General features: G+C 35.2%; 1 protein-coding gene across 1 annotated transcript in view; it reads right to left on the bottom strand.

The window, feature by feature from the left end:
* LOC107194635 (hemicentin-1-like) overlaps positions 1-27,548 on the bottom strand; it is a 102,289-nt gene that overhangs the window by 66,301 nt on the left and 8,440 nt on the right. The window contains exons 2-4 of the mRNA XM_015584283.1: positions 27,348-27,477; positions 17,264-17,475; positions 15,644-15,961 (exon numbers count right to left, since the gene is read on the bottom strand). Coding sequence (XP_015439769.1) covers positions 15,644-15,961; positions 17,264-17,475; positions 27,348-27,477 — 660 coding nt within the window. The remainder of the gene's footprint in view (positions 1-15,643; positions 15,962-17,263; positions 17,476-27,347; positions 27,478-27,548) is intronic.

Consider the following 27,548-nt stretch of genomic DNA (forward strand, 5'->3'; position numbering starts at 1 on the left):
GTGCACCAATACCGGTGATCCTTCTAGACATCCCTCCATACCCCATTCCACCCCCCTCCACGATCCCTTTCATCTTATGCGCAGCGGATAATACATATATTCGCGTTTCTAAAGATCTTCATTCCCGGAAATGGACGATCCCCTTATACACTAAACGGAATTTCCGGTAGCCCGTAAAGAGGGAACGCGATTAGAAGACCGATTTCAAACGGTACGGTCTAGCTAATAGCTTAGAATCGGGCGGAAACGGTTTACCACGTTTGTGAATACATCGGATGATCCCAACAGTTCAGCTGGACTCTGCGCTGCGAAACGAATGTACAGTCTATTGCACGAGAGCCTAGTGTTCGTATCTACGAGAGACGATACTACTACGTACAGGATTCCCATTTCAGGCGATCCTCTTTGAGTATCGCCAAAATTATTCATGATACCGAAAAATATTTCGAACAAAAGTTAAATAGTTTCGGAGAAGAGCTTAATTTGATGTCAATAATTTTTTTCTAAGTAGAGGCGTAGTAGAGGATATATAATGGTCAACTTTATTTTTCTTAATTAAGTCGATACGTCTCGTTTTTTCTTATAAAAAAGTGTTACGCTATTTATGCCGAAAAACTATTAGTTTAGGTGATATTTTAATGTCAATATAGCAAAATGGTACTGGTAATACGATGTTTACGTCCTTAAAGTTGGTGGTTCTTTGATATAACTAAGTTAATAATGTTTTATTAGGAACGATAAACTACATCGATCAGTGTATTAAATGTATTTGGTTTCATTTAAAAAAAATAAAGCTGACCTTCATATATTTCCTCTACGCTTCCAGCAACAAAAAAACCATATATTTTTTTTTCGAAACATTTTCCGATATCATGAATAATTTTTTAGATATTCGAATGGATCGATTGAAATGGATCACCCCTATAATTAACAGGAATTTGACGTTATCTACTCGGTGTACGAGTATCTAATCCACCATGTTTTGTCAAATTCAATACCTATTTTTGAGGAAATCAGAAGTCAGTACCGTTACAGTGACATTTGTCCTCGTTCTCAATTTTTCAATATTCTCCGCCATTTTGAAAAAAAAACTGTTGGAAGGAATTTCAAAACTTAAACTATACTATATGGTGGATTACTTATTGATACACAAACATATCACATAAAAACTACTATAAAACACTTGTTCTGTTGTTATAGAAGGGATTTTTTACTGTCACTATGACAAGATCTATCCTTCTTTTATTAATGTTATAAACTAAATCGTAAGAAAATAGAAAACTGTAACTCACTGATCACTATGTTTTGATTGTACTACAACGTTCACTATGGGCAGCGTAATTCTCGTTACTGTATAAGTAGAAAAGAAAATAAACGAGTTCGGAGATCGATTTCATTGCTATCTTCTGCAACGCTTTGTCAGGATGATGGTGCTTCCTCTCGCGACGGCATGATAAATTACCATTACGATTAATAACATTAAAAATTCGGTTTGGCATGCTATTACTCAAATTCTGAAGCGTCTCCACACTTAATTCAGATTTCGGTGTTAACAGTCTCAATGCATCGTGAATGACGCAGAAAAATCGTCTTCGGCTTCGACGACAACGCTCGATACACTGATGCAGTGCGATCGTTGATTATTTTTTAATACATAATAATGCGTTAATACAGTAATACATAATAATACATTTAACACACACTCCCATTAGTGTTAAATAAGGACAAAAAAAACGAAAAACTTGGGTGCCTTATAAACGTGAGGAGGCTAATTTTTATTAATGATTTTCATAACAAAAGCACCGTTTCTATTGATAATTTAACAAATCAAAATGTTTTCATGTACCAGAAATACATGGAAGATAATGAACTTGAAAAATTTTGGGGTGTCTGATAAACTTGACAAGCGATGTACTACACGCCCACCTACATGTTTCATGTGCGGAGAATCTGTTGTTATTCGTTGCTCCTGGTGGAGCAAGTTTTTATGTTTCAACCGTTTCTTCGTAATGTTTCACTATCACGCAGAATTTCCAGAAGCGTGAAACATATTGCAGAAATATTATTGCAATGTATTCCAATTGTAAGTCACGCTCACGACACTTATTTGAAATCGATCACCGAACTTGTTTATTTTTTTTTTTCTATTTATTTTATAAGTCGGTTAATAGAATCCCACATGTAAAACTTTCTGTAAGTTAGAAAATATGAATGACACAAGATATCACAGGTATGCATAAGCATACAAGTACAAAAGTAGAAACTTGTTTTCACTAATAAAAACAATTTATAGAAATTATGTTTTCATAATTCAATAAATCATTGATAAATGTACATTTTTGCATGCAATGACTACTTCTTTCTCTTACGGTTCGTAATTCATATATAAGTAACAAAAAAATCATTTTGTTTATAAATGACACATAGTAGAAAATTTGTCTTTCGGTGGCGTAATAGATCATAAAAAACTGAACAATCTTTGTATTTACAGTTCTGCTCTATCTCGTACCGTTATAAAGTTATATCAAGAAAACGAAAAAACGCGACAACTTTAAGGACTGATTAACCCGCTCAGAGTGAAAATGGGCACGAAAAGAAATTGGTCCAAGCATTGTTCAATATGCTTTACATTCATGCGAAGTATGAGTGCATACATTCAATTTTTAATAAGATTGGGTCTCCTTGAAACTAAACTTCGTAAATCACTTAATACTTTTTCTGACGTTTCATTATATTTGTAACGTCAATTTGCGTAGGTATTTAAAAAATCATCGTATAATGTGGAGAATTTCTATAATACATTTAACTCCACACTATTGCATATAGGAATAAATTTATTCTGTAATTAATTGTTACCACCGTCATTAATGAAAATGTGTAACACGGTTAAAATGTTTTTCTGAGATGACAATATCATGAATGCAAACAATTCCGTAGGTAATAGAAACAAAATAAGCTATATTTAAGAAGTAACAAATATAGAGGTTATAAAAAACAAAGCTACATGTTTTATCCTCTGCGAATGCTGTATGTATGACGACTCGTTCTAACATTTAGAATACATTTGCAATCTTATAAATTAATAGGTATCTTAGTTTCTTTACAACCCCATATTCCGGTGGCAGTAGATATAATTCATTTTGGAATTTGTTTTCTAATTGTATCGTCAGAATTATGATTTAGTTGCAATGTACAAAATATTTATGAACTTTTTTAAATAGAAGTGTTCTATGATAAAATATCCGAAAGGCCTCTAAAAACGCAGATTCAAAACCAACGATAGCGGCTTTCAATTACACTTTGACGTGGGAGAAATTATGAACAAAAATCGCAGAAGTTCGTTTCGTGCGGAACATGTCAGAAACACGTATCAGGCTTCGATAAGAACGGCAAAACTGGAATCGGAGAGTGTATCGTTTGGCGCACGAAGTATCGCGTGTCGCTGGAGCGTGATCATGCTTCCTACCTTTCGAGAAACAAAAAAAATTGACTCTATTATCTGCGATCAATTAGAAGAAAAATCTGACGGAAGGCACTTCGGAGTAAGAATGTCACAGAGCCATCGAATATTCTGCCTTGTTTTATGGGACAAAGAAATTCCATTGGCTTATTGTTATTTTTAACCATTTTAATAGGAAGTGCATTTAGATCTGTTGATATCATTGAACTGATCCAATGTATAAGATTACAGCATGTAAGTAAATTGAGAAATATTTATTGGTTCCTTTTCACTCGGTTCCCATCTTTACAGATATTCGTCTATTACCTATGTCGTTAAGATAACATGTAGCAATAACAGTTAATTGTTTCGTGTGAAGACAATACACCACAAGTAATTCTATGCGCCTCTGGACTGATCATATCAAGATATTATATTACAAATTCGTAATGGCAACTAATTGATATCGTGGTATATGCTGCGTTCAAGGCAGAATTCCTTAACCCATTAAACCTAAAACTAATTTAGTCAGAATTTTATGGAATTTTCGTTATTAATAGTATTAAAGAATTTCGGAAATTATCTGAAGAATACGAAGAAAAAATCATGTTATGGTTACCCGCATCACCAATCTCATATGTATATGGTAGTGCAGGCTAAATCGGTAATACGAAACTTAAGTGGGTACTCCAGTCAATTTTTTTTAACGAACTATAGGACGGTAGGTCTAAACGGGTTAAGGACTTATGTTCTATTTCCTTTATTTTCTACTTATATGTATTTTGAATAGTATGGTAACCCAGCTACTGACGTGTATTCAAGATACAATGTAAAATATAATTAATATTAATGTCACCATTTCTTTCAACATATAGTACTTCGTACTGCAATTACATCGTCAGAAAACATTTATCAATAAACAGATTGCCTATTATACGTTGTAACCCATTATAACGAAAGTTCAACGAAAACATTGTTCTTCTCGTGAATTCTATACTACACTTCTCTGAGTTGTTCAGTTTCATTGAATATTCAATGCTTCCAGACTATAGTTCACCATGGTTATAGACGCAATTACGAACAATGCACTTTTTCCAGGGAAACTACGGCAGGATTTATCTGACAGTAATATTAATTGGAGTGTGTAAGTGTCATAAACGATGAACGAATTAACAATACACAACGATACCCTCGGCCGTTTGTATTAATCCGCATTAACAATCGGAGTCATGAATTTTAAATGCCTGCACAGTCGACGTTACTCTGGGCTGCTTTAACGTTTTCATGCACCTATCCGTTCCGTTGTCGCTTTCTATTCGAGTAATTCCTGACGAATCAGCGCACACACTGTACACACATCACGCACTTATTCACCCCTCCCGGCCACTCACTTGCTTTGCAGAACACTGAAAGACCATCATCACCACCAACACCAACCACCTGCACCCTTCAAAACCAACTTTACGCTGACCTGAATTATAAATCCGATAAAAACGAGCTGCATTGACCTGAATGGACATGTTGAAACCTAAGTTCACGACTGTTATCGACTTTTCATACCTTGAGTTAAATATTCATGTTCGGTTCAAATGCTTTGCATTAATTCTGACGCATGGATAAAGGTTTGAAGTTTTCAGTTTCTAGTCATTGAACGAAGTACATTTTAGGATTGAAATTCAAAAATTGGGAGAATTGAACTTGGACAAGTAGGTACGCAACTTTCATGGACAGTCCCTTTGGAAAGGAAAATGGTAGAAATTAGTAAACTTTGGACACTGCACCGGCAAAGTGTTTGTGCAGGATATATTTCTACAAGTTTTAAGGAAACGAAATGCGTAACTACTTATCCGGGAGCTGATGGGGAAGTTATAAGAAATACACGTTAACTTTGCAATGTCGCCGTCAGTAAAACTCAATTAATAAATGCATTTTGGTGTTATCTTCTTCGGACGATGATCCATCAATGAAACAATCATTCAGCAGATTGGCAGGTAAATTCGTCGAAGATTGGTGTCGTGCATATCCAAAAAAGCCATAAAGAAAGAACATTGTATTTTTAATTCTATATCATATCGAGTCAAAATGTAATATGTCAAATACTACGACTTCGTCATGTATCCCTTACAATTGCATAATTGTATTTCGCTGTTACATATGGCACTATCACGAGTGGTTGTTGACAACTGGATAATTTGTGCGGTGATGAAAACATCGTCGAGTACCTACGTTATTACTTATTATTCCATGAACAGTTTCGACCCGCATCACTGAGCACGAGTAAATATTGCGACCGAATGCGAGCATCCGCACGGTCACGGATAACTGCTTGCGTTAACCGTTTACACAGGTGTGCAAAGGCGTGTATACAAACGTACACATTACCGGTTGCGAATTGACGGCGATAAAAGTCGCGATACCTAGCAATAAATACATAATGTGACGGGTGTTTATGGTCAGTCTTTAAACCTTAATTGGCAACGTATTACGCAAATTGTTAGAGTATTAAAAGGGCAATTATTTGGTAAATTCTCCTTGCATAATCAGGCCGGTAGAGTTTACGCGATACGTGTATTCCGTGGAACATATTTGAGATGCCCATAACGTGACCCGTTTTACTTTTGCGATCGTATCGCGTGCTATCGATCCGAACGAAATTCAACGTCGTAGTTTTAAATCTACTACATACATATGTAGACTCATTTTATAATCACTTGCGTAGTGCCTAATGTTTCGTATGAAGAAAGCTTTTAAACAAGAATTTTAGTAGTAAAATAGAACGTGAACTGATTTAGGTACACTCTGTTCATGAATCTTATAGTTTATACTTTTCTTATCTGTTGGTGTGCGAAGAAATAACTGTGTCATTATTATTTTTTCCTGTCTTCTGACGTACATTTGCTCGAGCATTCACTTTCGAAACTATAACAAGGATCAGTTTACAACTGACGTGAAAAAATTGAAGAAAGTATATAACACTCTATTAAAAAGAATGTGACTCAAATCTCCAAAGTTATTCTCCTCTATTCTCATTATTTCAATGGTATTAAAGGTGATAATATTTTCAATCGTAATCTTTTACCTGTATGTTATGGAGAATTTAATACGTAACAATAGGATTGATTTAAAGGGTCTCATAGAGTAATTGAACTGAAAAATGATGAGTAATGTCTTAATTCTATATATATATATTATATATCACATAAATGTATCGTAAATATATACCTATAAACTATCAAAGGCATATAGACAAACGTTGGGCAAACTGTGGCTCGCGGGCTACATGCGGTTCCTAAAGCTACTCTGTGCGGCTCCCGAGACAATATTGAGTTTTGTTGCAATTTTTCCTAAATTCTTCTATTAATAAACTATAGTAATATAGTTTGTACCAATATTAATATATATTACTTCTGTGGCTCCAGAAGATTAAAAATGTATGAAAAGTATTATTATATGTGGCTTTTATTATCGAAGAACTTGTCCACTCTTTGTACATACATATAGATTATATGAATACGTAGGCATGCAACTATACATGCAGTACAAGATAAAGGAATTTTGACAAACATTTTCTATTAGAACAATACAGAGTATTTACTATTATTTCGACGCTTAATTCTATGAAAACTACACAGAGTTACCAACATATTACAAAATATGAAATTAATTTTATTTATACTTAACTCGACAAAAGTATTCGGATGTTTCATTTACATGCATAAATGGTGCACTAAAATATGAGTTTCATAAGAATATCATATTATATGTTTATTGTAAAAAATAATGAAAATAAGTTATTTGTACAAAATTTTGAAACAAAGCATCACACACAGCATAAATGGAAGCGTCAACGTTCATTAGTTTCTCGATGTGTGGACATCCCGAAATAAACGATATATCCAATAAAAAAAGAAATTTGTTTAACGAGATTATTTAGAAAGTATACCGAACTTTGGTCGACTTAAGAAATCAATACATTTGCAAGGTAAGCATTGATTATTTAATGTAACATCAATGATCTCCCTAATTCAAATAATACAGTAAAAGGTTTTTGTCCAAAAACATTTGTCCGTTATTGTACATGTATAGCCTACCAAGCAATTAAACGAAAGAACCGTTGTATAGTGATGAAGTACACCGAATAATCAACGTCCCAGATATTCTTATTTACAATTTTAAAGCTTCGATAAATGAATAAAAATTTAACACGCATTGAATCATTGAACTGATCCAAATTTCACTACAGAAGTAAAAAAAAAGTGTGTCAGTGGAAGTACGTAGGCAGTACATAATGGAAGAAAAGGAAGTGATACATGAATAGCAAATTTCTCTAATTGTTGAACAGTGCATCGCTTCAAGACACTTAATGGGCAATTGAAACAGTGGAACTAACACGAGGCAGGCAATTAACCGGGAATTTATAGGTGGCAGTCCGGGAAGAACCGTGAATACGACTGCTTATTATTATTGATCCTATTGAATGAAATTTGCTACAGTTCGATGTGGTACGAATTAATGGGTGCAATCTCATGGGATTACATGGAAATGCACACGCGTGTACAAGCTCTTCTACAAAGACTGCTACTAAAGTCAACCAACCGCGAACTAACAGTGCTTATGGATTTAAACTTATTTCAACTCGTTCTTCAACGCGAACTAATTAAACATCAGGGCTTCAGCTGTTTCTATACGGTCCAAGTGACGTTCGTGCAATGAGAATGTAGGAGTCTGAACTCAATGAGAGAGGATAATTGATTTCTGGACGTGCACAAATCCCATTTGGTTTAACGGGACGCGGGAAATTTCGGAACCGATCGATCGGATTGCATTAGTTTATTTCATGTACACCTGATTACTGCACTCTAGAATTTCGAACCTGAAATGGTGTATAGATGCATTTTGTATAGATATTGTAGAGAATACAAGTTATTACAATATTTGATTTGATTCATTCACGTATTGAACATTAAATAAAATTTTGCTAATAATGAAAGGAACAAAATGAAAGAGTTGTCTGCAGTGAAGTAAAACATTAATTTGATGATAAATGTATTTGTTTATTTGAAAAATGTATAATAAGATGAGAAAGTGAAACAGTAAAAGAGAAACCTAAAGTTCCTAATCACGCGTATTATCTTCTCTTTGTGAGACTAGTTACATATCTTCCTACACCATTGGAATTCTAATGAGGACTGTTTTGTATTCAGTGCAGAAATACAAATATTTAGTGCTTAATTATTATTTCCTGTAAATATTGTCCCTTCAATTAATATCCTTGGTCATTTCTCTCATTCTGTGCCAATACAAGTTTATCTTACATCAATACAAAACACGACTCATTCTAGCTCATGCAGCTGATAAGAAAGTGATTCTTCAGGAAAACAGAAGTCGACTAGTCCCAATAAAATGTTGGCAATAGGACTTTAGACTTTTTTTAGCTTTTATGATAAATGACTTCAAAAATTGGTTAGATCCACGTGCTACTAAATAATTTTAAATATTCGAAACATTATATTTACTTAATCATTTAATATTAGTAGTGATTTGAATTGAATTTAAGATATGACTTAATTTAAAGTTTATGTCCATGTTAGTATTGCTGCGATCGATTGGAAGGACGTTTAGTATAAACTTTATGTTAAAATATTTAAAATGTGAAAATTATAATCTATCGTTTCAATTACTTTAAGTTAACTTAAAAATGAAATGAAATTAATCGTACCATTCCTGGCATGATGATTTAGAACATTAAAATAATTCTGTGGTATTAATAAGCTTTGAATAATCATAATTTCATAAATATTTCACTTTATTTATTCCCGTCAAAATATTTTTCAATGGCCTTAATATATTATTTATGGCGTTTATTTATTCGTGTAGAAGACTGAAACCTCTTCCAATTCAATAGCATTTAATTCCTTTATAACAGTCTTTTAAATATTAGATATAGATTGAAAACTCCGACCTTTAAATTTCAGTTTAAATTTCAAAACGGGGTAAATGTTCAGCGAATTCAAATCAGGAGTGTAAAGAGAATACTTACGTATAGGAAAACCTTTTCTAGCTAAAAAGGTCGATACGTCTACTGGTGTAGGATGCAAGAGTATTCGTCGTTCCATTCTAAGGACCTCAATAACAATGCCCTTACGACATGAAGACAATGAGAAAGTGTAACCAACCAGTAAAATTTTTTTAAATATTAGATCAGACCTTAATTCACCCATTACAAACGGTCACATTATTGTTGCTTAATGTAATGACATAAATTCAATCATATTATCTGGAAATTGTATTCATATCGTTATCTTAGTGTATCATACACTAGGAAAAGTAGGTTGAAAGTCTCTTCTAGTGCATAGAAAATGAACATTAAAAGCAGTCTGATTTGCTAAAGTAACAATGAAAGTAAAAATACTTCTTCATACAAGTTTTGAATCTTACTGTATCGTTATTAGTTGCATCTTTTCACTACGAATGAATAACGTGGAATAGAAATATTTGTGGAAACTGGGGAAAAAATGATGGACAAATTGAAAATAGAATTTCTGTACAGTATGTAAATTATTAAAATGTAACGCTTCAGAATTATCAAAATATGTAATCAAGGTGACAGGTTACACTGAAATACAGATTTGTTCTTTAATTATTGGGTCGTTTGTAAAATTTGTAGCGTTTCGAGTATAGTGTCTTCGTTACCTTTTTACTGGATAAAGGAAAAATCATTCGATCCAGTGAACAGGTACTATATTCCATGTGTAGATTGAATATATTTGTTATACAAGCTTTAATTCGTTTCTTTTTTTTTTGTTCTCTGTGAGAAATACCGATAAAATGCATGAACAAGTTCAAAATATATTATCACTATATTCCATCAAACTTACACTTTGACTGGAAAATTTTATAGCATTTAGCTACCTCAATAAGGTTTTATCCCATCAGATGACTATTTCCTTAGATCGATAGAAGACTCTTTAGAAAGAAAAAAACGTCAAAAACAAAATCCATTAAAAAGTTTTTTAGCCAAAACAATCGAAGATGTATATCACCGGTACGATGAAAATAATTGAAAAATGAAGAGCATCTTTTTTAACAGTAATAAATAAAATATGATATGAATAGAAAAATACAGATTGTAACCCTACCCTTAAAAACGCTACGAAGTTTTCGAATAACCCAATGCATTCAACATGCTATAACAATAAACCAACGTAACATATCTCTTCGTTTATCCGCACATTAACATCAATGAAAAGATCTATCAGTAATCAGACCTGCCTTATCACGCAACTGAACAACCCTCCAATCCCATATCCACCTCAATCAGTGCGAGAATATCTCTCGATCGATAGACAGGATCAACCAGCCGGGAGTTAACACTTCCAATATCTCCTCGAGTCCGTAATGGTTTTACGCGTGTTTACATTATCGTTATCGCCCGGTTCGAATGGTTTCCGCCACCCCCCACGCCCTTTTCCTGGCATCTACGTTTTTCAACCCTTGTCTGGCAGCTGCAGCTCCAGCTCCTTGGGAATCGAACAGCCTTTAGCGAAACTTTACACGACCTCACGACACACCGAACACCTTCTAGCCCTTTAAACACCTAGACACGTATCGCGGTCGTACAGTCGCACATTCGTCGTCAGTCACACCACGAACACCCAAAGAACACGAACACACACAAGCAAAGAAGAACGTAACCCACGATGATGCCTCCGTCACTTCTATCGACCGACAACGCCTGAACATGGCACCACACGCCAACAACTCCCCCCAGGAACATGCCACACCCGGGGCCAGAAGGCACGCGATCCACTGATCCGTCTTGCGAGAGGCGCTACCGTTATCTCCAACGACCGATCTCTAGAAGACGACTAATAGGTTCAGCGCGTGAACACCTTGTCCCGGTAGGACCACGTGAAAAGGCGTTCACCGGCTACGTGCTCGGTTCGCCCCGAGGGGCTTCGTGAAATCGTCGTGGAGAATTGTTTAACCGCGATGGTAGATATAACGATAACTCCGCCAGGCCGATTCGTGTACAAGTAGACCAGGTTAGACGTGTTGCGATTCGCGCGAAGAATATTACTTTGAAGCATTTTATCGGTCGAATCTAGCACGTTGGACTTTTTCCCTCCCCCGACTTCCACTCGGGATTACTTGAAATTGGAGTTTAATTTCGTTTCGAAACGATCCCCTCTATGAGAAGCCGGTCGCTTTATCAATCGGCTGGGCCGAATTACCGGAATGCACGGTTAAATTCGTCGAATTGAATTCCGACCGGTTGAACGGTGCCTTTGACTGCCCTAGAATATTCTATTCGTAATTCAGTCCGCTTAAAAAGCTTTACATTTTAATTGGTAAGTGTTTACGGCGACGGTATTAACAGAAATCCGATGATTATGTGTCGTCGGAAGAAGGAAACTTTACATTCGTTTATCGACTCGAAAATTAATCCTCCGGTCACGTGGAAATTTTCCTGTGTCATGAAAACATGCGTGAGACACAGGCTAGACATAAATTCCCCGGCGAACAGCATTTCTTAATAGGTCTTTGCCGACGTCGCGCATAGTTGTGGCTGAAACCATAGAAAATCAAACTGTCTGTCGCGAGTCTTGCGCGTAAGCCTCGCGTAGAGCGTGACCCATGCGTTAATCTGGCACAAGAGCAACTGCTTTCTGCATAATTTTATTGCGAAATTTGAAACACGAGCCGCAGAACACATGAAACGCTCTCTGTGCCTCGGTAACATTTTCCACTTGACGTCACCCGATGTCATGATTCCAGCCACTTATAGTTTACTGTGCGAGCCTTGTACCAACCTGGTCTTCCCACGATTTACGTAAAATATCATGTACACAATAGTATCATATGATTGAATGAAGTAGTACCGTGGAAAACAACGACAGACACAGATAATATGATCACTATTAAACTAGAAATATACAAATGAGTTTCATTGACACGAAGATTAGTGCACTTAACAAAAACACGTCTGATGACTTACGCTGGGTATTGCAAAAACAGAATTCAAAAGTGCAAAATTATACGGTATTTTTCTAAGGGACGAAGAATGCGTAAGTATAGTTTTTTGTAGGTGTAGTTGATTTTCGTTTTTCATATATACATCATTATTAAAACCAAATAATAAGATAATTACATATATATGAATCTTAAAAATTGAACATTTAAAAGTTACAGCTGAAGAAATATTAACCCAGGGAGAATGAAATTTCATCGTACAAGGGAAGCAAGTGGGCAATTTGTACAACTAATGTTATATGTATTTGAAAATTGTTAAAGGCATAGGAAAATTATATATAATTCTGTATGATATCATATGGAGCTATGATTTAGTTTAGTGATACATACAAGAAACTAAACGCCTGTAAAACATTTCATTAATGCTGAGAATACAATGTAAACTATATGAAAAATGTTAATATAAATATAAATATCCTTGATTAATATGGTGTTATTAGATATTGTTTACTGTGAATCGTATTTTTTTGTTTCACTGTGAGCACTCTCAAATCGTTTATCAGAAAATTAAAAATGTTGCAATAATGTGTGTTAATACACAGTTTTCCATTACCTTCGCATTTCAATAAACATTGTATTACTTTCCGTTTGGTAAAGAAATGAGTACAGTTATTGCTCTGTTATGATTTTCTTTGTATAGAATCGTTTCAATTTTAATGCAATATAAATAATTTCTGCAGTTCCTAAAGTAAAATACCAAAAATATAGTCTTCTTTGGGTTTCTAGGTACTCTAGTAGTAATTTATTAACGAAGCTTTATCCAAATCGTTAACCTTAAATCCCACGATTTTACAATTAGATTTGTATCAGATCTTAATGGATTCGAGATAGTAAAATAAGTATATATTTCAATGAGATTTACTTTTTCGCTGTTCTTTTTACTGCAGCCCGATTGAATCACCAAGGCCGCTCTCCTTGGCTATCCTCATATACGTCTTCAATTTTAAATTTCACTAAGAGGAATGGGACAATTATCACCAAATTACTGGAAGTACAATGGATCGGTGAACTCCAGATGGACACAACTACAAGCAATAATGGGTTTAAGGTTACGACGTCGTTTAAAAACGCACATACAATCGCACATACAACGCAACATACATCGTGGATATATGTATTGTAGATATACATACAACAATGTGCAATCCGTTGTCACTTTATCAGTCAGAAGCGACAGATAACTTCAACCATTTAATCATCAAGTCATAGTCCTTTGCTCAGGGCAATTACTATAAAAGAAATGTTAGAGGAAAAAGATGAATAGTTCAGAGAGTACAGCATTTGTAGGACCATTATATCATTTACAAGTGCAACGATAGGTGCGCATTTAAAAGCCACATTATTATTTCGAATAGAATTGTATTCTTTTTTTTGCAAAAATCAAATCCTCCCGTCATTCTGGGTGAAAAGATTTTCATTGTAAGTGATTCAAAAATAGTAATTTCGCGAGTTATTTTAAATAAATATCTTTATTAAAGGAGATGCCCAAACACTCCTCCATTACATTTCATTGTATATATGCAATACTATTATGTTATATATATATGTATATATATATACACACTTCATTTTGAAATTGATGGTAACTAGCTAACGCAAGCAAACAAATTCGGTATTTGCATATTGGCTGTTCGCAGTAAAACACGCAAGCGTGGTTACAATATTCGTGTTTATGTACCTATGCATATTCGGAATTTCTGCCGAATGACGAATAATATTCCGATTTTCAGTCGGTAAATAGACGCACATCGAAGCCATCGAATGTTCCCTTGTTTGAACAAAATTTAGATGTTAGGCTGACAATTGGAAGGATGAAGTAAATTACCGATGCTGTTTTTCAATTTTCTGAAGTATTTTAAGATGAATCATCAATATGGAATCCTATGGATGTTAATTATAAACGTAGAAATATAGTAATGGATACATGAAAAGTAGCCCAAGGGAATGAATAAGAAATGTTTTAGCAGAATAGCACTGCAAAAATAAAATATAAAATGATACAGCAGTAATATTTTAAATTCTTTTTACTTTTCCCGTACAGAAGACACGAATATCAATGTCAATTAATTATTACTAATTGTATACTTAATTTATGTACAAATATTCGTACACAAACATTTGGTCACGAATATTTGTAAAAATTTACGGATATTTGTCAATGAACAGATATATGAAAACGGTGAAAGTTATGCAATAATAATAACAGAACAATAAAATGCATATAAATAAGCCACGGATTCTTATGCATGAATTACCAATTATCTATGCATAATACAGCAGAACAGTGATTACGGGAAACGTCGAACCTCCCAAGTAGATATTTATCGGAACATGGAACAAACCACGAATGTTTTGTGAAAGAATTAGTTCAAAAAAAGCATTAGAAACAACATCATTTATTACTATTAAGCCAGTTTAAAATTAATTATGCCATGCTTTAATTGATGATACAATAAACTCGATTTATTGGTCTGTCCTATTACGCTAAAAATGCTTGGTTTTACATACGCATAACTTTGGAACCGCTGGATTCCTAAATTTAAAACTTGCATTTTTAGATTCCACTCGCTGAATACTACTAGAAGATATAAAAAAAGTCGATAATTTTTGGTCCGGGGAAGTAAAGTTCAGCACAAAATAAAAATAAAAGCGGTTGAAAACGGCAAGGACTTACGGGGCAACCGAATAAAATACGTAAAGATAATCCAAGATATAAAATCATAGATGAAGTGCTATTGTTACATCTATTCTTATTGAAAAAGGTAATGACAAGGCAGAAAAAATGGTCATTGGTTGCCGTTCAAATACTTGTGTTATTATGCACTCTTCCACTGAGGAAATATCCATCTTTCAAAATTCCTTTGTTTCTAATAGCTTTATGATATACATATATACTAAACGTTGGTTCTCCTAGACCAGTCATTCGAAAAACTGCTTATCCAAACGAATTTATCTGCCTGCTAGATCGAATAATCGACATTCCACTGCACAAAAAAATGAGGATTTTAGTAAAAATAAATATCTTTTTTATTCATGACTATACAATTTCCCTGGTAGCGAAATAAAACTTTACTTAATTCTCGTATCTGTTAACAAATCCTCGAAAGTACAATTCTGTAGAGACATACGAACTTATGAAAGCTAAATTTTGAGAAATCTTTAGGGACTTACGATTCACATCGAGGATGACCAGTCTAGTCTGTGGTGGCACCAAGTTAGTGTTGCTGGCTTCACAGATCAGCCGAGCCTTGAGGTGTTGCCGGCCAACTTTAGGGTAAGACAAGCGGTTAACCGTCAGTCCTGACTCGGTGTTGTAGTGATAGGACTCGTCTATCACGGTGTTCTCGAGGTACCACGTCAGCTTCGGGGGCGGCCTGCCACCTCGTACCTCGCAAATCAGGTTCACGTCACTTCCCTCGTTGTAGAGCTCCTCTATCCTCGAGATATCCCTCGTCGTTCCGTCCAGTATCACCGGCTTCGACGAAGGCACTGCCCGAACACCGTGCATGATTGAATCAGTGGAAATGCGAATTGATTATTTGTCTGTTGGATGAGAATAGAATGATCTATGCGGCTCGATACTCGTGATGCTGTGATTTACTCGTGCAAGATTGGATAGAGCCAATTGAATTCCGTTGGTGCGAATGATTTAGCATTTGCTGAATACTCTTTTGTCGGTCGCGACGATTACACGTGAATGAAACGACAGATAAAACTAAAAAACGACGTGTATCCATTGGTGGATTTATGGATAGCGTATATATAGGAGAATGCGTTTCAAACAAATATGTATCTATTCTGTCGCTGAGAATTGAAAAACTGAACAGTTTAAGAGATTCGAAATTTTATTATAAATCATAGGAGAATCGAACGTATAGGTATGTATAATATGTATTAGCGAGTAATTATTATATAAAAATGTTGTAAAGCTGCCCTTGAAATGTAAATCTATAAAGAAACTCAGCGAGCTTCGAGAAAGACTACTTCGCGCCCATACCTTAATTCAGTTAAGGATAAACTGATTTATAGGTTTACCGAGCAAACTTGAGATTTATGGGTGTAGATAAGGGGAATTAGTGGGAAACGAAGGCGTTTGCAACAGGATGTGTCATCCAGTCTATTATACTGTATTGATAGTCACGATCATAGACACTTTGAGAAATGTTTTATTACATCGTCAGAAAAATATTGACTTGTACCAAACATTTAGAATGTAACTGGGTCAGAACGATAAGATGCGACGTAGAGAAGTATTATGATATGTGTATGTATGCAAACTTGACAGGACAACTGCAATTTTTAAATTCATGAAAGTCAACCTTTGTCAAAATTACTGTATAGTCTATTTTTGTTACAGCTACTCACCGAAGCGATTCAAAAATAGAATTTCCTGACTTTGCGTATTCCTTTACATATACCCCATGTTACTGATTCTCATTATACCAAAGAAATTAATTTTTAGACAGTCTCATGTTTAATTTATGTTTTTGAAATTAATATCAACTTTCATAAAACGATATATATACATATAGCCAAGTTTAATTATGGTCTTTAACTTGAACTAGTCACGTAATATTAATGTAGTGTGTAAAAGGGGCACGTTGTCAAAATATAAAAAGTTATTTTTAATCCAGTAAAAACGTTTATAATGAAAACCAGTCTCTTATCAACTTCTTTTTCTATTCAATTTTGTATATAAGTAGAACTTCATACGCACCAATTTTAATAAATATAGATATAAATAACGGTTAATGTAGTTACTGTTAAATGAATAATAAATTTACTGCTTACCTATAACAGTCAGATTCATCTTTTGCTTACTCGTCGGCGAATTCTTGAAGTCCACTCGGCACCGATAGATCCCTTCGTCTTTAGTTTCCAACCGATCGATGCTGAGGTGAGCGGGATTTGACGCCGTGATAAAAAAAGCTCTTGGTCCCAATGCCGTCGGCGACGACCAAAGGCGAGCGTTGTTGAATTGTCGACGACCCCGAACGTCAAACCTAAAACCATTGATTACACTTTTTTGTAGTAATGCCGAGCTAACTAGGAAGATACATTATTATATCTTTAATATACAAGTATTACGCGCCGACCAAAATTTTCCCTAATTTTCTACATAACATCGGCTGGAATGCGTTACGATAATGCATTAGCACTAGAGATGGCGTGAACTGCTACTTGTGAATCACGAGTGATTCGATCACGTTCGTTCCCAATCACGATGATTTTTCACAGTGATTCATGATTTTTCATGATCATTTCTGATTGGTGGAGAAACCTAACAGTTCTTTACACGCGACACATAATTTGTATATTTTATATTAACGACATCAAAACAAAAATTCGAGTTATATCGTATAAAGTGAAGGAATAATTAGAAACAATGAAGAATAATGAATAAATTAATGATTATAAATTATAATCTACATGTTGCCTAACAAATCATTCTTTTAGAATTTCTTGTTTTGTCTACTGATTTTTACAAACACGAATAGTAATGTAATTCATCGTAAAATCATATTGAATACGTTTTTCTGTTTAAAAATCAAGTATTTTCGATCGCAGTGAGCAAATCACTCAAGATAAAGAAATCAAATCACGGTCGTGAATGAAGTTAAATCACGACCGTGATCGTGATTCGGCGATCACTGTGATAAATCACCGTTAGAGATTTTTCACGCCATCTCTAATTAGCACTGTGAGAGATCTTTAATCGAACACAGTACAGTTCTTGATGTTTATAAGATAGTTTTTCTTTCTCGCGTCGCGGATAAGCTTGTGAATATAACGCATTCCTTTTCTTACAGTCTATGTGGTCCGACTTCCGGACTATTTCATTGTAATGCCAGATATTCTGGTTATGTGGACTCTAACGAACTCGATGAATATATTTCAAATATTAGAATTTTAATCAATAGTTGTTTCAAGCAATTCTTGATTTGGACGTTCTCTTGCATGAAAATTCAAAACAGTTCTAAGTGTTGAATATAGTAAAATTTGTGAAATACGTAATAAATAATAAATAATAAGATTTCCATCTATTCAGTTAAGAGTTAAAGCGAAATCGTCTATTTAGGTACGAGTTATAAGGCTAAGCGCGGTATAAATCAGAAATACTTAAAACATAAATCTTACTTAGTACTTTTAGAAACAATAGAAGAAAAAAGACGAATTATATAATTATAGACATTGCAGTTTCAAAATATGATGGATTATTTGTAAGATTATGTATGTAAAAAAAATCAGACAGTCACTGTTTTATTGTCTCAAAGTGAAATGTCTCAGTACGAGAAATTTATCGAAACTAGTATTTTCCTTTTCCTTCATATATCACAAATATCAACAGGCGGATCTAATTGGTTACAGATAGCGCCACAATTGCAATTAATGTGTACTTACAATGAAGAAGTGTTCTGAATTCTGGAAACCACGAGTAATCCGTGGTAAATTAATTATCCGCATATTAGTTCTATAATTATACACATAGATATTGCAAGTCATTTAGTGAGAGAATCCAAGTTCTTATTTCTTTACTTAATTTCATTGTACTTCATTTTTATCTTAACAGTTCTGAAATTTAATTCGTTAAAACACACTGTCAACAACTTCGTGAGAACACTTCTACTAAGCACGGTTAGTACTGAAATTCTCGGGAAACATGGCAAACGTTTTCATGAAACTGGCACTTGTAATCTCAAAGATCCGACAGATGAAGTTAACAACGCCCTCTCCGGACGTCTCGTAATGTAGACTTTAGTTGGTGTCACGTGCAAACTTGAGAATATGCTTACTTGAGCTCCATCAACTTCTCAACTGTTCTCTCTACTATCTTCATAAGATTTCAAAATTGTTCTCAATGCTAACGCCTGGTGTTATCGAGTAATTGTTAACGCAGTTCTTCTTCGCTGATATAGTAACAAATTATACCTTTCGTTTCTCAGAGAAAAATACACTTCTCTTATAATCATATCTATTTTAATAAATGTTGTATGCACATTATAAAGAACATTTTAAAAAGTGTTACACAAAAAATGTTGATGAAAGACAATGATATTAATCCCATATTGCAAACTGGGCCTGTAAATGTAAGTTGCCTTTTTTTTTTCGCAAAACGGATTACTTTTTAAAGTTTAATAATTGCATATTACTTGAGATTCTCTCTGTAATGCAATAAATCATATTTTGGGTAAACGTTTCATTCTTTCGTCATAACCATTTCTGATAGCTGACATAGCGGTGAACAAGGCGTGATTAACGGGCTAGGCAGCATTCTTCATGACTATTTCATTAGAACACTGTATGACACTTTTTTTTCATTTGTATGTCTATGTCCACATATGTTGTTGTATAATGTACACCATTGTCCTCATTAGAAATGTGAACCAAATCATCCAAAATAGTGGCAATCAAATAAACTATTTAATATACGGTAATGAATGTAACAATCAAAATAATAAGAGTCTTAATTGGGGCTCATATGTTCACGAAACTATATTATGACAATATTTTGATAATCAATCTCACTTTCAACTGGAAATAATCTTAATTTAAGGAATTCTGAAGATTAAAATTTTCCAATCCTCCAAAATGGTAACAATCAAATAAATTACTATATAATAATTAAAATAAAAGGACAAATATATTTACGAAACAGTATTGAAACAGTATTTTCACAATGAAATTTATATTCCACGTGAAAGTATACGATAGTATTTGTTTTTGTGAATGTACTCTGTCAAGATTAAGTTTCCTTACAAACTGGCGCTATAGTAAAATTGTTCATTAGAGGTTGAGGTATCGATGTATTTATGAATATTGGTATATCAGGTACATCATAAGCGTAGGCAATACCGCGTTCATTTTTGTAATTCTCAACGAACGTAGGTATTAAATTGATTAACATTCATGAGCATATACCCCACCACCATATCCTATCGACCAAGCCTTGATAGCGTCGTAGAGTTCTGGTACGCGCGATCTAAAGCCTTTAGTCACGCCGCGCGATGGATCCGGCACGGGAAGAAGCGTGGCTAAGCATAGTCACCTGGGGAGTCATCCTCCGTGCGTGATTGCATATTAAGCATCCGGAGCGGCGAACTAGAAACAGAAGGCTTCCCGAGGAGAACGAGACGGATGTCTTGCAAAGATAGAAAGAGGATGAGAGTAAAACCAGAACGACGGAGAGTGGGGAAAGGGTGGAGGGAGGAGGGGGGGAGTATAGGGTGGGAACGTGAAAGAAGAGAGAACCGTAGGAGACTGAGTATGGAAGCCGACGGTTCCTCACGAGCGACTAAAAGTTAAATTGCGTTCCACGACTGCACGAGAGTTCGGATTTCCGCTCGTGACTGAGTATTCCCAAAGCTATCCCACTCTGCTGCCTGCTTCCGTAGCATTGACGTTGAAATACGATTTAATTCTTCCACTTCGCACTTCCAACAGACGAGGAAAGCGCTTCCGTGACGTGCCGGTGCCGTCCGGACGTCCGTATGGCTGCCTAGCTCGGGGCTAGCCGCCCTTTTGGGCTCCGCGCGTCACATAGCTGCAACCACGCTTTCTATTCGTATCCGCATGCGTTCCTCCTCTCCTCAGAAAATCACACGAGCTTTCCGTCTCGGACTAAAACGATCCCGATAATGCGTTCGTTCGACCGGCTTTCAACGAACCATAACCTTGCGAAGCGATTCCAGGGTATCGGTCTTTCGGCTACGGCTCTCGCTGACGCCGCGCTGCCTGAATCTACGGATCGATCCACGGAGGCCCTTTCCTCGTGCCTCGTCGATCACCTGCGTCTTATTCACGGAGATTTTCGAAAGAAGAATCGGAGTCTGAGCGTTCCTCGAGCCTGGGGTGCATGGAAAGCAAAGTGATTCACAGGTTCTTCCGTTTTTATTGGAAATCTCGCTGGGGTGAGCTGTAAGTTCGAGTATTGAGATTCTCGGCGGTGGTATTGTAACGGCTATTCCCGGCCCGATCTTTGGTGCTTGATGGAATTCTGTAAGGAGTGATCTGCGAAGATTTATGAGTAAATAAGTTGCGTGGAAAATGTTCGAGTATCTCTATTGGCTCAGCAATGTTCACTTTTTATTGTCACTTGGGGGTTGAATTAACATTCAACGGGATAGAAGAGTCTCTAAGGCTCTTTTATTATTTCATGGTACAGAATATTATAATACATACAAATAATAGTTTATAAAATAAATAATTAAAATTTTAATTTTACTGTTTTACTAAATAAATTCACTGAATTAAAAGAAGTAAAATATTTTAAAACGATTAAGTTTAGTTTTTCTCCACTGAGAGCCTCTGAAGTTGTGCTCCATTCTATCCTGATGCAGGTTAATCTAGATCGATTATTATTTGCAAATTGACTTGTCAGTTTAGTGACAAAATATGTTTGGAAGTAATGTATTGTTATTGAATATAATCGCTACATTAACATCTGTATTTTATATTAATTATTTGAAATAAAATTAAGAAGGACATTAAACGTTACTGCCAGTTCAATATCTGTACTTTTTTTACCAAATCTTGTAATAAATTTTATGCAGATCACTGTTGAGGATCTCAAATGTGAATATTATCCTAACGATTCGCAAGCATTTCAGCTAGCTTTATCAGGAATTAAATGTCATACCAATAGTGCGTTGTGTGAATAACTTCATTTGCACATTAAAATTTGGCTGCGACTTCATTCGCAGTAGCTTTATGAGGGTGAAGACATTAGTTACTAGTGAACCTTCGTGTATTTATTAAAAAATATTATGTAAGTTGTGTGTCGATCTAAGAATATTATACATTAGAGGAAGAATTAAAAATTATGAACAAAAACATTAAGATAGCAACAAACAATTCAAATTGAGATCTACCCCCCAGATTCTATAAACGTAAAATTCCAGTTTCTATTCGTTCATTGTTCAAAACTTGCAATCTGAATGAATGAAAACCATTGTTATTCGCCCATGAGAATCCTAACTGTGTACCTTTAGAATTTTCCCTGCGTTTATTCGTATTCAAGAAGAATCCACACTTTCATTCCTTAATTTCTGTTCAGTTTGGATAAAAGACTATTAAACCCTTCCACGGGATAACGAAGCTCGGATAGGGTTTCGCATAATACATGCGATTTAAATAGGAAAACGGTCGCGTGGAATTGGACCGATTCAATTCTGCGAAACGATGTCCCTTAAGAGCAATCGAGGGCACTATTTAGTGATCACCCAAATATTACAGAGAATTTCATAAAAGGTCGAGGACAGGGAAACTAAAAGAAAACGCGGACAAGGAGAAGAAAGAAGAAAAAGACGACGGGGGGAAGAATCGTGCAAGGAAATGAGGGAGATGAGTCTGTAATCAAGAGAATTGAATGAACGAGGACCGGTTAGAGCGAAACGTTCAAGTGGCCAAATAAATCGACGTTATGAGATTACAAATCAGATTAAGTGAAAGTCAAGCTACAGAGACGAAGCAGAAAGGGTGAAGGAAGGGAGGTACCTTTAAAAATGTAAACATCTCAGTCAATCTACCTTAAGTTGGGGATTCAAAATATATTATCATAACTCGCTAAGTTTCATGAAGTACAGCGAGTAAATTTACGTACAAAATATGCCCACCCTTATCTTTCTCTTTGTACCTGCTCGAGGCCAAAGCTGCGATTCGTTTCGTTGGATTAATAAAAAAATGACTCTCGTTTATCAAGCATAACCGTGCACAGTGATAACAACGAATACTGTCCGTTTATGAGAGTATATACTTTTATTTTGCTTCATTAGTTTGGTAGATCCAAACTTGCAAGTTGGATGGGTAAATTTTTTATTGCAACGCAGTATCGACTTGTAAAATATAGTGAAACATATGAATATTTAGAATGACTTGGCTTCGAACTGTAGATGTTAATATTCTATCTATAATCTTAAATCTATTTAAGAAGAGGAACACTCCTTCTGTAGTTCTCACTGTTCGTAACAAACTTTACGTCACAGAATTTTATGCAACCAAAAAAATAAGCCACCACAAAAATTACCCTTATATATAATTCGTAAGAAATTTAAGTTTATTATCAGCCTATTGCAGGAGTTTACAAGTTTACAGGAAGATAGATCGTTATGTGTGAATGTGCAAACGGAGAAATCAAAGAGTAACTGTTCTCTTTTATTAAACTTCGTAGGTATCAGATTTCCAATAAAATGAAAACGCTATTAAGCTTTACTAAACTTTCGACTGTAGTCAGTTTTACATAGGCACATGTGCTATAAATGCATAAAGCATAATTATTACAGTGACTATATATTTTGCAAAACAAATATCATTTATTTATCCACCGTGTCAACATAAGTGTAGAAAAATTGCATATAAAATTGTTTATACAGATTATTGTGTTATTTTGTTAAATAACCAATACGTTACTCAAGTCAATTGATAAAGGATTAAAACTGTTTATTCGGGTAATGTTCCAAATTCCGTGTCTATTATTGGCGTAACTAGGTAAGGGCCAGGGTGGGCCTGTCCTCCCCCGCCGCCCTTCCCCCAGAATACGGACTGGCTTCCCCGTCCAGAAATAATTGGTATATGTAAAAAAAACATTCGATAGTTAGTAAAATCTTATGTTACAAAAAAATAAATACTGGGGACGAAATTCAATACGCAACGCAAATAATTGTAAGTAAAAAAAGTACAATACGCAACGCAATTGATTGTAAGTACAAAAAATACAATACTACCCTCATTACGTTAAAGTATTAAGTAAAATTGTATTAGAAGTTAGCTGTTTAATTTTTACAATCTCCTTAACTAATAATCCTGCAATATCAACTGAAGGGTCGGATGCAATTAACGGAACTAACGCTTGAGAATGTGAAAAATATTTTTGCAGAAGAAAAACAGCAAATTCAAGTTTATATGTGATACATTTTAATTATAGGTATCTGCACATAATATACTCTTAATTTTAATCAATCTCAAAATTCTTTTATTTTTAAGAATTATGTTTATATTCTTCTATTGTTAGTTTTGCTGTTAAATAAACATAAATCATTATTATAAAATGTGTAACTTTATTTTGTGCAACCCACGTACGTGGTATAAAATACGTACAGATGCCTGAAGGGGAGTGTTATGGGCGAAAGTCAGGGGACCTGGGCCACCCCCAGAAAAAAATTCTAGTTACGTCAATGGTGTCTATGAATGAATATTGAAAAATGAATCCGTATTGTGCACTAATATTATGTAATTCTATTTAAATTATCGACTTCTTCGTGTTTATATTTAATTATCTCATAGAAATGCATGCATATTGTCACGTTAATAGAACGTTCACATTAATGTTCAGATATCTTCAATTACCATATTAACTTAATTAATTTATGATTACTTGAAGTAAATTAAACTCAATAATGCATGTCTGTACAATTGAACAAATTTTCTTGTATGTACTCAAATTATATTCAATAATCTGTAATATGAGATTAAAAGAATGCTCAATTGAAAATTTCAATTGAAATTACTTCTCAAAAAAAGAAAGTATTAATTCAATGCATTACTCAAGAAAAATAATTAAAAATAATTTCGAAAAATTGCTAAATACAAAATTCGGATTTTTCTTTTTATTCAGGTATGTATACCTTTTTCGTCCCGATTAATCTACCTTGCATAAATCACAAGTACTATAATTAAAAAGGTCCGCATGCCGCTTTGAATGTTTTACTAAACCTAAACAATCTGAGTATGTACAGTGTATGATCAAACTATTAGAGCCACCTCTATAAACTGAGGATTTAATGATTTTAATTGTATCTTTTATAATTGCATAAGTTACGATTAATTATTTGTGTATTCTTAATGAACCACTGTTAATAAAAAATTATTCAGTGTGAAAACCTTGATATTCTGATTTTATTTCTACACAAACACAAAAAAACCTATTTTTTGTACTGTGACTCTAACAGCTAACATCTATTGTATATACATACATATACATTATAATGTAATGATCACCTACTATAGAATCAATTCAACTTCCGATACAGTATTAAAAACAGATTACCTTTTTTACGAAAGCGTTAACACTTTCCTCTTTCTAAAAAATAGCCCCACAAGATATCGGGAAGAGGTCGCAAGAAAGAACAGAAATAAACGATATCCAGGGCAATGTATGCGGTCCTGCTATTCCGTTTCCGTAACTGTCTTGCGCCCGTATGATAAGTGAGCCACTATGTCCCGTAATAAATATTTTACTGCTATATCCGGAAGTAGGCAGGCGGAACAAGGACTCGTTGAGAGGGTGCATGGGGTGTCTGTCCGCGTTTAAATTTAAAGTTTCCCCTTCATGGCCAGGATTAAACTACTTTGCAACAGGAGACAACCTATGTGCCCCGACCATCCGATTCACCATGTCCCTCCTGCTACCTCCGCTAAGGAACGAGGCCAAAGGCACGATCTTGGAACGATGCATCGCCACTATCCTGAGCATACTTTATTACATTCCTTAAATATGACCAAACGGCGGCTCGACTCCATCGTCGACGATCTCCTCGCCGCCTCTCTTCTCACCCACCTACCGTTGCACAGAGTCGCGCCTCTTCTGAAATCGGCGAATGTAATGGGTTGGGGGAGTGGACCATTCTATATGCAAAATTCCACGGGCCGCGGAAGCGAATCGGCGACAGTCCGGGGAAGGCAAATGAAGATCACCGCGGAAAATAACGCGAGGAATTTCTGGACCACCATCCCCCCACCATGCCGTCTACGCCACGAGTGGCGCCGCCTCCTCTTTTTATTTCTTCCAAGTAATTTATATTCCTGGATTATCGGGTTTCGGGGGAATTTTAGATGGTAGGTGGCCTCGCCACGATGTCTTTGTACTCGGCTGGGTTTTTAAGGGTTTCTGATGAATTCAGGGGATGTGAAAGACTGGGGATTATACCGGATTCGATGGGGATGGGAGAGAATTTACTTCCTCCCCGCTTAGACCTGTTCGGACCGTTTTGGTGGGGCTTTGAATTAGTCCTCGCTACTAGTGTCTCGCATATTTGCATATTACACAGTGCGCAAAGTCATTGGGACAATTGTTTATATTCTGTAAATTGTTTCTCAATATTTTCGCTTTATAATATATTCTCGAAAAACCAAACCAATCGGAAACTGTAGCAGCAGGCGTACGCACGGGAGATAAACAATAAAAGAACTGTGACACTATAGACGGCAATTTCAAAGAAGAGTATACATATGATTTTCACTCTTTTCATCAGCAATTATTGAAAGTAGCGTTCTTCTGAAGTGACATATTGTTATAATAATTATACAGACACTCGAAATAGCTGTGATAATTTATGCTTCAACATGACGGATAATGTAGTCGTCGAAGCCCTGTGAATGTCAAAATAATTTTGGATTGGCTTTTCTTTGTCTTCGATTTCCAATCTGGGTAACAGGAATTAGATTAATGTAGTTGAATTAGACGAATATAGTGGATAATCATACTACAACATACTTTTGGAGACCGAAATGTCGTGTGAACTCATGACTCATCAAGCCAAGAGTATCGAACGTCGTCCTTACTACTATTTTGAAGCAGAATTAGCAGAGCCACTTCCAGATTTTGTATACTTACTGTGAACAGTACATGTGCTTAAAATAAAACTATTTCTAATATTTCATGATACAGAGCATGATCATTTTATGGAGAACTGTTGCTTTAATTTCAGGTTGGAAAATTTTAGGACAGACGTGTATCATGTGAAGAGTGGACAAATGAAATGGCCACAGTGTAACAAATCAAAACGTAGTTTTTTTGTTACGGGAGCTATCTTTAATGTAAGTAAGCACTACGTATGGTTTATATATTTATTAATATGATTAGAAACTTTCTTCTGCCTACCTGTAAATTGGTTCTCCACCTCCTTCTTTATACCACAGCACCAAGCTGACTTCGTCGTTGTCGGCTGAACGAATATCACAAGGAAGCTGCACCTTGTTACCTACTACGCCACTGATCGCGATGATGGGAACTGAAAAATGCAGAAAATGGAGTATTTTTAATAAACCTTATTCTGAACTGCACTGAGGAAACGAATAAAGC

This window comes from Dufourea novaeangliae, unplaced genomic scaffold (assembly GCF_001272555.1).
Source record: "Dufourea novaeangliae isolate 0120121106 unplaced genomic scaffold, ASM127255v1 scaffold8, whole genome shotgun sequence".
NCBI classification, from domain to species: domain Eukaryota; kingdom Metazoa; phylum Arthropoda; class Insecta; order Hymenoptera; family Halictidae; genus Dufourea; species Dufourea novaeangliae.